This window comes from Cucurbita maxima, unplaced genomic scaffold (assembly GCF_002738345.1).
Source record: "Cucurbita maxima cultivar Rimu unplaced genomic scaffold, Cmax_1.0 Cma_Scf00007, whole genome shotgun sequence".
Classification (NCBI taxonomy): domain Eukaryota; kingdom Viridiplantae; phylum Streptophyta; class Magnoliopsida; order Cucurbitales; family Cucurbitaceae; genus Cucurbita; species Cucurbita maxima.
Window position 1 is genome coordinate 3196224 of NW_019272023.1, and position 14570 is coordinate 3210793.

The following is a 14570-nucleotide window of genomic DNA, read 5'->3' on the forward strand; positions in this document are numbered from 1 at the left end:
TTTTTTTTTTTTTTTTTTTTTGTTTGTTGTTGGGATAAGAAACAAGAGCACTGCAATAAGATCTGTAAGAGGAATTTAGGACAAAAATTGGAGGCCTTGGGAGGTTTGAAAGCTCTGTAATATGTACAACCTTTTGACATTAGAGTACTAAAGAGATGTATTAAGATGTGCAATATCCACCCTTCACCAGTCTCTACTCCTAAATCTTTGTATTTCATATCCTAACTTCCGAATCATCTTTTAGTTGTAAAATGCTTTTGGTAAGAACCAGACTTTCATTTGAAAATAAAGGAAAGAATAAAAGGACCGAGGGCAAGTTGAAGAACCATATCTCACCATTTACTGTTAGGGGAATCATTTGTGATTGATTGAAGGTTTCTGTAGGCTTAGGCAGTGTACAAAGAATTATAGTTCTACTCCCTTGTTTTTCCTCATTGCATAGTGTGCTGGGATTTAGTTTCATTTTAGGGTTCTGTATCAATTTTCCTAGGGACAAGTGTCCAATCAAAACCCAAATCTTTTCTAGGGGTTTCAACATCCATGAAATACTTTTCATGTTTTGTTATATATATATAGGTATGTATGCATGTATATATTTATATATTAAAATGATAGGAACAACTTTGGTTGAGAATGAATGAAGGAATACATGGGGCAACACAAAAGAATGGAGCTCAAGCTAAAAGGAGCTTCTAGAAACCCTAGGAGATGTATTGCTGACGAGCTTCTGCTCTATTTCTATTTGATCATTGATTGTTTGATGGTTGATGGGAGGAATACTTATCTTTGGGAGGATAAGTGGTTGGAGATAGACCCGCTTGCCCTCTGTTTCCTCGTTTATATCATCTATATCTTTTGTGAGGAAACATTAGGTGGCTTTTTTTATTTCTCATTTTGGGACTTCTTCCTTGCCTTGTTTGGGGTTTTTTGTCCTTGTTTAGGGGCTTGGGGGAACTTCAAATGATGTTTGGTTCCTCGTCATGTACTATGGTTCTTTGTAGGCCTCAGTGATGATGCTTTTTTTGTAACTATCCTTTAGGTTTTGTTTTACTTAACCGGAGTCCCCTTTTTATAGTTTGCCTTCTCTTTTCTTTGCAGGCTTTGTTTCTGTATATCCTTGTCTCATTTTTCTTAATGAAACTTTGGTTATTCATAACAAAAAAATTGAATATAGACATTGTTTGCTGCCTTTATTCATATCACAGTGTCTTCATAAAAGAGATGCCCATACAAGGGTAGATATACACATTAGCTGGCCTTGAAGAGAGAGGACAGTTGCAGTTGTGAGCATAGTTTGTGGTCATAATATGCGGAGTCTTTGCTGTTTACATAAACTGGAAATATTCAAACAGATAATCTGTGGAAAATTATATTGTCTGGGCTCTTGTTTTTGGCTTCAGGAATTTATAGTTCTTAGTTGAATACAGCTTACTTATTTCCAAATGCCTTGTGCTTATTTCAACATTGTAGTTGTTTATATAACTTGCTTGTTTCTGATTATCAAATGCAGAAAGCTGTTCTTTCATTACTAGCCGACATATGTGGTGCTGGCTTGCCTCAGAGAGTTGAAAAACGAAGAAAGAGGAAAACTACTATTTCTATATCAGATATTGTCATGAAGCAATGCCGCATTGTATTACGTCGCGCTGCTGCTGCAGATGATGCAAAAGTCTTCTGTAACTTGCTTGGCAGGAAATTGATTGCTTCAAGTGATAATGATGATGAAGGACTTCTTGGTTCACCAGCCATGGTTTCTCGGCCATTGGACTTCCGGACTATTGATTTGAGATTAGCTGCTGGGTCTTATGCTGGATCACTTGAAGCATTTCTCGAGGATGTTCAGGAGGTTTGTTTTTATTCTTTAATCAGAATTCGTATTAATAATGGTAAATTGGAAATAGTAGTAAGATATAATTAGGCCATAGTTGTAATTAACTAGGGTGCCTTGGTGTTATAAATAGGGGGAGTTAGGGATCCTAGAGTGGGAATATTTTGGTTGTAGTGTGGGCTCTCTTCCAAGTCGGAGACTGGACAGTCTCAAAATAATCCCTTCTAAAATCCCTAGCTCTCCCTATTCATAACCAAGAACTTCCAAACTACCACTGTCTTTATTAATATCCTAATGCTAAAGAAAAACTTTCATTTAGCAATGAGATATGTGTAGGTTGTTGATAAATTTGTCCCTATGTGCATTATGCATATATATGTTCATTATCTAGATATATACGCAAACATATAAATATAACTGAATTAGGATGATATAAATTTATTTCCTTATCAATTAATTTCCCACGAAGGTTCTATGGTATAAATATATTTCTTTTGTTAAAAAATAGTGGTTTCACTAAAGACAGGAGGAGGTGTGCAATTTAGGTCAACTTTTGTGTTAAAATGCAATTTACGTAAAATTTTATATATAAATGCAATTTAGGTAAACGTTTGTTATGAGCTTCTGCCTGATCAAAATACAAAGAACATTGTCCATGAGACATTCAAAGTGCATCCTAAAAGAAAAGTTGTTGAGTGGCATTCCAACAGGCAACTGCATGTTTATAAGAATTCTGATAAATTATCTTGTGATTTAAGCTTGTACAGATGCTTTGTGATGAAGTATATAGTTAGTCACAAAATAATGCAATTTTTTTTTTTTGGATAAGAAACAACCATTACAAACATCAAAAGGAAGCCAACCGCCTAGGTGCCTGGGTGGAGAAAGCCAGTCAGTACGGTCCTTTCTTTATGTCTCTGTTTGGAATACCTAGTGTGGTTAGCAAGGTCCCGAAAAAATTGATGCGAGATTTTTTACTGGAGGGGGTTGATGAGAGGAAAGGTTCGTATCTTGGGAAATCCGTGGACATGGGGACCTTAGAAGCCCAAGGATCCTCCCAAATTGAATACGCCATCCTATTTTGAAGAGTTTTTCTTGGAAGGTGGGAGGCTTGCTCTTATTCTCAGTCTGTCCTTGGCCATCATCCCAACCTAATTTAAGTCTCTGTTGGAGTACCTAGTGTGGTTAGCAAGGTCTGGAGATATTGATGCGAGATTTTTTCCGGGAGGGGGTTGACAGGAGGAAGGGTTCGTATCTCGTGAGACCGGAGGTGGTGTCTAGGTTGTTGGAGGAAGGGGTTAGGCATAGGTAATGTTCGGGGGAGAAACAAGACCCTACTGACTAAATGTCTTTGGCAATGCCAACCCGACTTTGACACCTTGCAGCACTAGGTTATTGTTTGCAATCATGAGCCTCGTCTTTTTTATTGGACTGTGGTTGGGATGTAGGGTACTTCCAGAAACTCGTGGAAAGATATTTCTGTTGAGATATTTTTTAATTTATTTTTTTGTTCAAAATTTGGTGGGAAATGAGATATATACTTATTTTTGGGATGATTGGTGGTTAGGGGATAGACCCTTCCATTTTTACGATTATATTAGTTGGTTTCCCAGAAGAATCATATGGTGGTTTCTATCCTTACTCTTGCTAGGATTCTACCTTCTCTTTACTTGAGTTTTTGTTGTCCATTGGACAATAGGCAAATATAGATGTCTTGGCTTTGTGATCTTTGCTAGTCGTTACTTGTTTAGCCCTTATAGGAGGAAAGATTGCATCTAGAGTCCTTGCCCTTCCAAAGGCTTGTCTTGCAAATCTTTCTTTCTTTTGTTGTTTGGCTAGTTCCTTCCATTGGAGAGGTAAAGATTTCCAAAAAGGTTAAGTTCTTTGTGTGGCATGTTGGGCATGGAAGAGTTAACACCTAGGATCCGATCTTGGCTAAGGGTCCTCTTTTGTCAGGCCACCTTGTTGTATTCTTTGCAGGATGGTGGCAGAGGATCTTGTTCATTTACTCTAGAGATGTGATTTTGTTAGGGCTTTGTGGAACTGTTTTTGTGAGACATTCAACTTCAGCTTTGAGAGTTGTAGGGAGGCGATCACAGAGTTTCTTCTTTATTCACCTTTCTATGAGAAAGAGTTGTTCTTGTGGCAGGTTGGGGCTTGTTCCATTTGGTCCCATTTTTCTCATTGGGTATTAGTGACAAGGTCTTTTAATAATTAATTTCTAGGTCTTATTTTATTGGATTGGAGTCCCTTGGACTGAATGTCTTTCATAAGGAATCGGAGGAAGATTTGACGATTTTTTGGTTGGAATGTGTTCTTATCTATTAATAGGTTTTTGGTTCACTTTTTTATTCTTTGTTACTTGGCTCCCCTTTTTGTGGGTTTCTTTTTTGTTTTTTTGGCCTTTGCACTCTTTCATTATTTCTCAACAAAAGTTCGATTTCTCATTAAAAAAAAAAAAAAAAACTTCAGCTATATCCATGCTACGGTGCTAGGTACTTAACAGTTCAGGAGCTTTCTTCTCAGCCGATGTCTCTAATTTAGAAGCTGCCTTGTATTTGTTATTTTAGCTGAAAGTAACAAAGGGATTTTTGAGGGAACTCCTCTCAGTTGCGGATACTTTTGGGATTGCTTTATTAGCATTCAGTTGGTTGGTTCCCCATTGGAGTTTATGTCATAATATTCAGACGAACTATGGAGGCCTTTAAGGACGAAATATCTTTTTCTTCCTCTTCTGCAATCTTTCTTTTCTATAATAAAATTTTTCTTATCTCAAAAGAAGTTGGTGGTTCATGCTCAAAGTTCTTAAACGTTACTGTAAGCTAATCATGGATGAGTTTTATTTTTGCTATTTCCTTCCATGTTGTGTTTTGTTTTAATTGCTCGTTCTTACTACTTTTTCTTGTGGCTTTGGCTCTCTCCTATCCAAAAAGCTTATTGGTATTGATGGTTGATATCCCCTTGCAGCTCTGGAATAACTTACGCTATGCTTATGGTGATCAGCCTGATTTGGTTGAATTAGTTGAGACATTATCCAGGAATTTCGAGAGACTGTATGAAAATGAGGTATGCGCCTTTTTGCTCTCACTTCTTTCCATTTCTCTTTACAATTTTAATGTTTTCATAATTTGGCAGTGATGTACCGTAGTTGTGATGTGCATAAGATGTCTGTTTACAATTTCATCATTGGAACCGCATGCAGATAAATGTTTTAAGTTTTAATATTTTGAGTGTTATTTCTTGATTTAAAAACCCTTCATTTTCTCATATTTATTTTGAAGAAACATATTTTAGTTAAATAATGTAGGAACAAAAAACCTTAAAGGAAAACATGGTTGGAACCGCATGTAGATAAATGTTTTAAGTTTTAATTTTTGAGTGTTATTTCTTGATTTAAAAACCTTTCATTTTCTCATATTTATTTTGAAGAAACATATTTTAGTTAAAATCATGTAGGAACAAAAAATCTTCGAGGAAAACATGGATACTCATTTATCATTTCTTAAGCCAAAGAGATTACCAATATAATCTTCTGTTGGCATACATAAAAAAGGAGCAGTTACGACACTCTTTAGGCAGGAAAGTCCTAGACGCCTGAAAACATATTATGTATCCAAAGATATGGAGCCTCAACTATCTTGTTTCTTTTATATTTAAAAAGAATAGATGGCTGTTAGCTAGGATGTACTACCTGTGGGTGCGTCAAAACCACAATGATTTTTGAACTTCCTGAATCTGCATTATAATCTTCTACCTTTAAAAAGACTAAAAGAGAACAATTTAATTTACCTCTAGTCCATGGGGCTTTGCCACCATAAAAAACTATACTTTCGTTGAACCAGCGAGAGAGTCCATGACATTGTGCCACAGAGATTCTTTTGACAGAGTTCAAGCTTTCACCACCCCTTTTTCATCAGTGGATTCTTGATGCTTAAGGAACGCAGTTTAATAAGTCGTTCCTTTCTACCTCAGTAACCACTGAGAGATGAACAGTGTTCTTCTTTTCACGTGCTCATCCATTAACCTTTTGAAGTCAAGGGAAAGCTGATGATTGTCCCTGTGATTAACACAGCTGTTTCTCTCTTGGTTGTCCGACAAACTTCTCAATGTCTTATTTTAGGTTAGAGTTGGCTTTAAAGGAATTTTGGAGAAGAGAAATGTAACGTGGGAAATATAGATATGATTGCTTGGATGTGAATCAACATATTGTCATATGGGAGTTCTTTCTTTTTTCCTTAATGAGTTTGACCTCCCCCTTTACAAGAACTGAATCCTAAAAGTTAAAATATAGTCTCTATGGTCTTAAAAGTTAGAATTTTATCCTCATGGTTTAATTAAACCTCATAAATAGTCCTTATAGTGTGATAAAATCCTTATAAATAGTCAGGGTTTTACCAATCCATAGGGATGTATTCTAACTTTTAAACTATATGGACCAAATTCCAACTTTCTCCTAGCCTTTTTTAGGGATATCCTCTCATTTGTTATAAATGAGAAATTTTATAATGGCTTTGGTAAGTTAAGGGTTTTAAGAATGAATTTCATTGCGGTGTACATAAGCTGAAGCCAGTATTCTGTTATTCTCCCTTTCGAACCTGTACAGTTTCTGATGCATATTTTTGATGCTTGACAGAAAATCTTGTATTCATTACCCTCATAGGAGCATCTTGAAAACTACTACGGTGTTCTTGTCCCTTTTCTTTTGCTCTGTCTCTGAAGATAAGATTATAACTTTTTCTGCAGGTTGTATCTCTTATTGGAAGACTTCAGGAGTTCTCCAAGCTAGAATCTGTGAATGCAGAGACGAAAGTGGAAGTAGATAGCTTTGTCATGTCCTCAAATGAGATTCCGAAAGCCCCTTGGGATGAAGGAGTCTGTAAAGTGTGTGGCATTGATAAAGATGATGACAGTGTCCTTCTCTGTGATACATGTGATGCTGAATATCATACATATTGTTTGAATCCTCCTCTTGCCAGGATTCCTGAAGGGAACTGGTACTGTCCCTCTTGTGTAATGGGAACACATACGGTTGAAAATCCATCTAACCATACTAGGAGCCACATTACTAACCTGCACAAAGGCAAGAAATTCCGAGGAGAAGTTACTCGTGATTTTCTGGATAAACTTGCCAATCTAGGAGCTGCATTGGAAGAGAAGGAGTATTGGGAGTTCAGTGTGGACGAGGTTTGTTAATTTTCTCATTATGCGTATTGACATAAGCTTACATTTTTTTTCTCCTATTTCATTATTTTATTTGATTCCACTAAATTTTGTAGTATTTTTCTTGTGCACTTTTATTTATATTACAATGGTAATAAAGTATTCGGTCATATTTACTATGCCTCAATTCAGTTACCACACATTAGAAGAATTATTGGGAATATTAGTAGGATGTTAGTAAGGGCATAGTGGTAATTAGTTAGGAGGACTTGGTTATAAATATTAGTGAGGGATCCTAGGACCAGAGGATTATTTTAGGGATTGTCCCATGGGACTTGGGGAGAGTCAATACCCCTCTTTAAGGTCTATTGATATTGCAATATGCTATGATTTTGTGTTTCTTGTTGTTGGGATCCTAACATAATCTGAAAGGCTGTTTTCATTTCATGGTTCATATTTCCTTATGCTTATATTTCTTCTGGATGCAGAGATTATTCTTGCTCAAATATCTATGTGATGAGTTGCTTAGCTCTGCCTTAATTCGACAACATCTTGAGCAGTGTGTGGAGGCATCGGCAGAGTTGCAGCAGAAGTTACGTTCGTGTTTCATGGAGTGGAAAACCGTCAAGTTTAGGGAAGAAGTTGTGGCTGCAAGAGCTGCAAAGCTTGATACAACTATGGTTAGTGCAGTTCGAGAAGGTGGGATGAAGGATGGGTCTTCTATGCTAATTGCAATAAATGTTTTACCTCCCAATATTTTTATTGGTTTTCCCACTTCAATATGTTGTCTGTTGATGTTTCAGGACAGGGTCATTATGATGGAGCTAGGCTTGGTGCTTCTGATCACTTCTCATTGTTAACGACCTTAGCGAACAAGTGTCACAATCATACAAGTTTTCAAGAGCAAACGAGCAATGCCAATGATGTTATCGATAACAATGATGCTGGTGGCAATGCTCTATCCAATTCAGGTTCTCAAAACAGTGGCAAACCTGTAAAATTCAATGAGCCACCTTTGTCCAGTTCTTTGCCACAAAAAGTTGATGGTTCTGAACAAAGTAATATAGAGACTGAAATTTCTATTCTACCATCCACAAAGCATCATTGGACACTTTGTGATGCTAACGGAGTGTCTGTAGCTCCTCATCTTCCTCATTTGAATGAATCACAAGCCTATCACAATGAGTTGGATAATATTAAGAAGGACATATTGCAGCTGCAGGATTCTATAGCAAGTATAGAGTTGGAGCTTCTGAAGGTATCTGTCCGGAGGGAGTTTTTGGGTAGTGACTCTGCTGGTCGGTTGTATTGGGCTAGTGTTATGTCAAATGGTCAGCCGCAAATCATCACTAGTGGGAGTTTGGTACAGATTGGAAGTGAATCTAGAGACCGGGTTGGTAAGGGTCGTGTGTTTAAGAATTATACTTCAACAAGCGATGGTAATTGTTCAAGTTTAGATGGGTCAAACATGTATTCCTCACTACTTCATCTGCCAAGGGATTCTATTGGAAATTTTCCATGGGTTTCTTATCAAACAGAGGCAGACATATTGAAACTCATTGATTGGCTGAAGGATAATGACCCCAAAGAAAGGGAGTTAAAGGAGTCTATTTTGCAATGGTATAAACCTAGATTTCAGATGTCTTCACGATCTTATAATCAAAGTCCCGAGGAGCAGTTAAAGGACTCATCATCAAGCTCGGATGTTGAAAAACCTGAATGTTCTGGTTTTATTTTTACCAGGGCATCTGCTGCATTAGAAAGTAAGTATGGTCCTTTCCTTGAATTTGAAATGCCTGATGACTTTAATAGATGGCTAGACAAGACCAGGTTAGCTGAAGATGAGAAAATGTTTAGGTGTGTATGCTTGGAACCTGTCTGGCCATCTAGGTTCCATTGTCTCTCTTGCCATAAGAGTTTTTTAACTGTTGCTGAACTTGAGGAGCATGATAATGGAAAGTGTAGTTTACACCCTGCCCAATGTGATTGTGTCAAGGAAGTTGGAGGCCCTTCAAAAAGTAAATGCAATATCAAATTTGAGAGCAAGCAAGAGGAGAGATCAAGCATGACCACATCAGAAACTTCTAAAGGAGGATATTTTAACCATAGTATGGGGTTAAGTAAATTTCAGAATGACGGCATGGTGTGCCCATTTGACTTCAATCTGATCTCTTCTAAGTTTTTGACGAAGGATTCAAACAAGGATGTCATTAAGGAGATTGGACTTATTAGTTCTAATGGGGTCCCATCATTTGTATCATCTATATCACCATACATTAGGGAATCAACATTGAGCGTAATTGATCTCAATCAAGATTCTGGTACTCGGGAGGATGGAACCTTGTCTTCTGAAAGGCAGGCTTCACTAGGAAATATTGTTCTGGAAAATGCTTGCCATCAAAATTCGTCTATAGATAATTCAATCCAAAGACCTGCTGGAAATGAAATTAGTGCACTGAAAGCAAAAAGGCCGGCATCAGGATTCCCAGAACCAAAAAGTAAAAAAATCAGTATGAATAGCCGTTTGTCAGAGTTTGGGATTGGTAGAGGCTTTGTCATCCCACAATCTTCACAGAGGCCATTAGTTGGCAGAATCTTGCATGTTGTTAGAGGACTGAAAAAGAATTTGCTTGACATGGATGCTGCACTTCCTGATGAAGCTCTAAGACCATCAAAACTACGTATTGAACGGAGATGGGCCTGGCGTGCATTTGTAAAATCTGCAGGAACAATTTTTGAGGTCAGTATTCCTTAATTCAGATACCGTGTCTGGGTACTTCAATTATCATTATCTGATTTGTGGGCTGATTTGTTTTCCTTTTTCTTGACATATGTTGCAGTGCATCTATTTCTTGCAAGTGCATCTAGATACATTTCTTTTACAAAATTATGTGGTGCTTGTTAATTTGCTTGAAGTTTTAGCTAAGCTTGAAGCAATGAGTAAATATCTTGGTTCTTGAATTTCGTGAGGTGAAACTAATACTTTATTCATTTCTCCAGATGGTCCAGGCAACAATTGCATTAGAGGACATGATAAGAACGGAATACTTGAAGAATGAATGGTGGTACTGGTCATCTCTCTCTGCTGCTGCCAAAATTTCTACCGTATCTTCTCTTGCACTCCGCATATTCTCTCTTGATGCTGCTATTATATACGAGAAGATATCGCCCAACCAAGATCCAAATGACTATTTGGACCCGAGCAGTATACCAGATCAGAAGCTAGCTGGTGTGGATTTAACAGAAAAGCCCAGGATAAGCAGCAGGAAATCTGGCAAGAAAAGAAAGGAACCAGAGGTTTAACCTGAGAGTCTCATCATATAACTCCCGACAAACTATAGCCACAGGGTTTATTCCAGTGGTTATGGTTGTTGTTGAGTTCTTGTGTTTGAAGACAAAGACCTTCAATTCATTTTATGGTTTATACCTTTTGCCATTGCTCCTTGACAAATTTGGAGTTATTTGCGATTTAACTGCTGCAGCCATTGCGCCCCTGCTGCCGACAGATCCGTCTGTACATAGAGGTAACCTTGCTAACTGGGATAAGCGGTTCAGAATCTATGTCTGAGCGCTTTGTTCATAAAGACTGCTTGAGGCTCCAACTCTAAATCGATAATATGGTCCCTTAGCCCAATTTTGGACAGAACTTCTGGAGCTTTCTTTGTTTGTTTTTTGTTTTTCATTTTATGCTTGGAGCAGGTAGGGTCCCAATGATATCTATTATCAAGCGAGACTCGTTTAGAAGGATGTCGTCATTAAACAGCAAGTTCCATACACACAGAAGCATTATGTATAAATAGAAAAGGGAGAAGGGAAGTCTAGAAAAAGAATTGAAACTCTGTTGTAAACACAGTTAATTCTTTACATTTCTTTCCCCCCTTCTCCCCACCCACAGTTTTTTTTTTTTTTTTCTTCTGTCATTTATGTTCTTCCCAACTGGGTATTTGTAGATGCCTGCCCATCATTCACTGGAGGGCAGGAAAACTCGTTTTGGTTTCTATTTCGTCTCGTGAATAACCTGCCTGTTATCTTTTGCTCCAAATGAATTTTACCCTGCATGTTTCTCTTACTCTAAACCTATCTATGTTCTGCAGCTGTTGCCATTGCAGGCATTAGTATCAACAATGGTAAATTTGACCTTACTTTTGTAGGTCTCGTCTTCCTTGGTGCCATGACTTGGTTGGGGCCTTCCTCAATCATTGTAACAGGTACCAGCAAGTACTCTTGCCTTATATAGGCAATCTTGAATATTTGTGCTTATAGCAATCAAAGGTATCTAGCTGCACATCTTTTTCTGTCTTCTCATTATTCTTGATGACCCGATTTCATATAGGAGTTCAGTATCGGTGTCGTTAATTGAAAACAGGAATATGATTTTCCACCGATCGGATTTTGAGAATCTTCCTCATGTGGATTAGGTTTTTTTTGCATATCAATTGAAAGAAAAAAAAAAAAAAAAAAAAAAAAACAAGAAATCTGAAGTATGCTATATCCTTGCATTGTCTTGTAAGTTTACGGTTCAAGTTTGTGGACACTACATTTTGCACCATTCTTTAAGCACAGCCATACGATACTTCAAACAATGTCCATAATATCTCAACTTTATACATTACAAACAAGAACTTCATTAACATTTTGTATAAGCAACAGGCTGTTACAAGTGGAATGACTGTCCTAAGGCCATGTCCACCAAGCAGGAGGCCCTCCCAGTCCCTCCTGATTTTGTTGGCCTGTTACTGCAAACATGTCTGAGAACAAGTAGTTGCTATTGTTATTGCTATTATCATGTTCCATTTGCAACCCATTAGGCAGAGGTGCACATTGCAGATACTCGTTGCTGGGGAAGTAAGAATCACAGCAATCAATGAGTTGTCGACAATTATCGTCGATCACCGTACTGCCATCACTCCCTGAACTGAGACGATCTTCAGCCTTTCTGCTGGAGTGTGGGGTGGAGACATTGCCAATGTCTGCTAGAAGAGGCTCTGATGTCACACATGGAATTGGTGCTTCTCCTCCATCCAGCTCTTTAGCCAGACATTTCTCAGTTAAGGAAGCCACCTGAAAGTAATATAATGAAATTTGTTTCAAGTCTTTAACTCTTGTTCTTAGTTTTCTATAAACTTTCCTATTTTCTTTCTTATCCTTTCAGACATGCTGTTCTAGTTCGATCTTTCGAAATGCACTAGATAAGAACTGACCGGGATTTCACTAAGCTATATACCGAGCTAGATTCAATACTCCAATAGTGAATAAGGCGAAAATTTTACTCGTCTACCATAATTTAAGAATGTGTATGTATATATAACTCACTTGAGATTTAAGATCTGCATTCTCTTTGATAACTGAGTCATAGTTAGACAGAAGCAAATCATATGAAGCTTTAAGAACATCATAGTCCCTTTCGAGCTGCTTTGTCTTCCATCGAGCACGACGATTCTGGAACCACACAGCCACCTGCCTTGGTTGCAGCCCCAACTTCTTGGCCAGTTGGGACTTCCTCTCTGGCTCCAGTTTGTTCTCTTCATCAAAGCTCTTCTCCAGCATTTGAACCTTCAACAATTTTCCACAACTTCTTCATTTTTGTCCCACAGAGAGAAAGAGAGAGCAGCAGCAGAAGCAGGCAAATATAACAAACCTGATCATGGGTGAGACGACGCTTCTTTTCAGGGTAGAACTCGTCGTAATATTCATCATCGTAAAGATCGTCCGGTGATTGAAAAAATGGCCTCCCCTTTGGACTCTCATGCATAGTCATACTAATCATTGTTCTTCCTCCTTCATTTTCCATCCCAATATTAAAAAATAAAATAAGTTTTGATTTAATTGCGAGGGAAAATCCATACAAAACTATTTAATGCTAATCCAGTATTTATAAACATGAATCACAGTTTCTTTTTTTGTTCAACTATTTTATGGATATTAGAAATTTGGTAAACAAATTAATTTTATAAAACCAAATATTTAAAATTTCATAATTTAAGTTCATAAAGTTCATACATCAATATAAAATTTGAAACATCATTATTATTATTGTAAACAAAAGGGTTTCCACTAACATGTAAATTGATTAAACAAGGAAGAATGCATGCAGAAACACACAAGAGCACTCAATCGAAAAGTTGAAGATCAAAACAAAAGAAAAACCCACTTCCATTAAAATAAGAGAAAAAATATAGGCTTATTTTTGGATTATTCCAAAAAGTTAGGCATGCGGTAATTTATTAACTAACCATTATTAACAAATTTAAATAAATTCTAGACCACTACTTAATTATAAACATTATAATGAGGCTTTAAATAATGAAAAAACATAAACAAATCGTAGGGTTTCCAAAAACTCTACGTCATCACTCTCTCTCTCCTCTCTCTCCTTTGAAAAGTTCATAAATTGTGGAAAATAAAAAAAAAGTATTAAAAACTTATCCACAAAAAAAAAAAAAAACATAATTTTTGTTCTTAAAATTTGGGTGAATATTTCTTAATATGTTTTGTTTTTCTCACAGTTTTTTAATATGATTTCATTTTCTTCAAGTAATTAATTGAATTCTTATAGCTAAATTCTAAAAAAAAAGACATTTTGAAAAGTTTTTTTTTTTTTTTATTTTATGGAAGGGTTATTAAAGGAAATTAAAATTTTAAAAGTATCTCTATTATTGAGTTCTATTTGAAGTAAAATTGAAAATAAAAACATTAAATGATATAGCGAAACTTTTAATTCTAACGAATAAGTGTATATTAAAGTATAGAAGTAGAAGTTTGATTAAAATGCTTTGAAAAAACTTTATAGCCATGAATCAATACAAATAAAAGAGATCGGAAGAGAAATTGACCTCGCAGAACAGGATCGCCACCGGCTCCGCCAAGGTAAAGCATGTTGCCACCGCAAGGCCGCGGATTAAACAAGAACCGCCCAGACTCCATTAAAATCTCCGATTCCAGCGGCGTAGAGGTAAAATTTGTACGAAATTTCGAATTTGACTAAGGCGAAGGTTTACTACTAACCTAAAACACGAACAGTAATCTCGAAAAGGAAAAAGAAAAACAGGATCAAGATCGCTTGTGGCGGAAGAAACTGGTAGTCCAGAGTAACCTAGCGGAAATCTCCAACGGAATCGCAAAAAATCCCACCATGCCTTTTAATTTCTGCTTCACAGATTCCAATAACAATCGGTCGTCGGAGATACAAGTTCCGGTGACACGCAGAAAGAAGAAGAGCGATATGATCGGACAGAGGAGACGCGACGGCTGGACTCTATATCTGTTCTTCCAATCGATGGCTTTTTCCAGGCGCCTTCCGCTACCTAAAGGGAGGGAGTTGAAATGACTAAACTACCACTGTCATTATATTTTTATTACAAAAGTATTTTTATTTTATTTTTCTAAATAATATTTTTTTATCCATCAACTGGGATGATATTAAAAAACGAAAGATACCTTGTAACTATATATGAAGTCATCCCCATACTTTAAAATAATTATTTTTCTGCCCATAAGATTTAAATATTTACGAATAATTATTTTCTCCAAATTTAAAATGAATACAAATAATTATAAATTGAATATCTAAACCATTAACCAT

General features: G+C 36.8%; 2 protein-coding genes across 2 annotated transcripts in view; one reads left to right on the forward strand and one right to left on the reverse strand.

Annotated features, from left to right (window-relative positions):
• LOC111481399 (methyl-CpG-binding domain-containing protein 9-like) overlaps positions 1–11054 on the forward strand; it is a 17364-nt gene extending 6310 nt beyond the window's left edge. Inside the window, exons 6-11 of the mRNA XM_023126790.1 lie at positions 1511–1846; positions 4796–4894; positions 6572–7012; positions 7477–7687; positions 7792–9728; positions 9989–11054. Of these exons, the coding sequence (XP_022982558.1) occupies positions 1511–1846; positions 4796–4894; positions 6572–7012; positions 7477–7687; positions 7792–9728; positions 9989–10291 (3327 nt within the window). The 3' untranslated portion in view covers positions 10292–11054. The remainder of the gene's footprint in view (positions 1–1510; positions 1847–4795; positions 4895–6571; positions 7013–7476; positions 7688–7791; positions 9729–9988) is intronic.
• A 406-nt stretch (positions 11055–11460) lies between these two features.
• Positions 11461–14318, reverse strand: LOC111481400 (homeobox-leucine zipper protein HAT5-like). Its single transcript, XM_023126791.1, has 4 exons — positions 13822–14318; positions 12627–12766; positions 12302–12541; positions 11461–12049 (listed from the first exon to the last, which is right to left on the reverse strand). The coding sequence occupies exons 1-4, from the start codon at positions 13910–13912 to the stop codon at positions 11663–11665; spliced, it is 858 nt and encodes a 285-aa protein (XP_022982559.1). The 5' UTR covers positions 13913–14318; the 3' UTR covers positions 11461–11662.
• Positions 14319–14570: the final 252 nt, after the last annotated feature.

Excerpts from the sequence above, each read along its gene's own strand:
- LOC111481400 (XM_023126791.1), bottom strand. The coding sequence starts at position 13,912 with ATGGAGTCTGGGCGGTTCTTGTTTAATCCGCGGCCTTGCGGTGGCAAC. Across the intron at positions 12,767-13,821 it reads TGGCGATCCTGTTCTGCGAG|GAGGAAGAACAATGATTAGT; the intron begins GTCAATTTCTCT and ends TGGAAAATGAAG. Across the intron at positions 12,542-12,626 it reads GTCGTCTCACCCATGATCAG|GTTCAAATGCTGGAGAAGAG; the intron begins GTTTGTTATATT and ends AAATTGTTGAAG.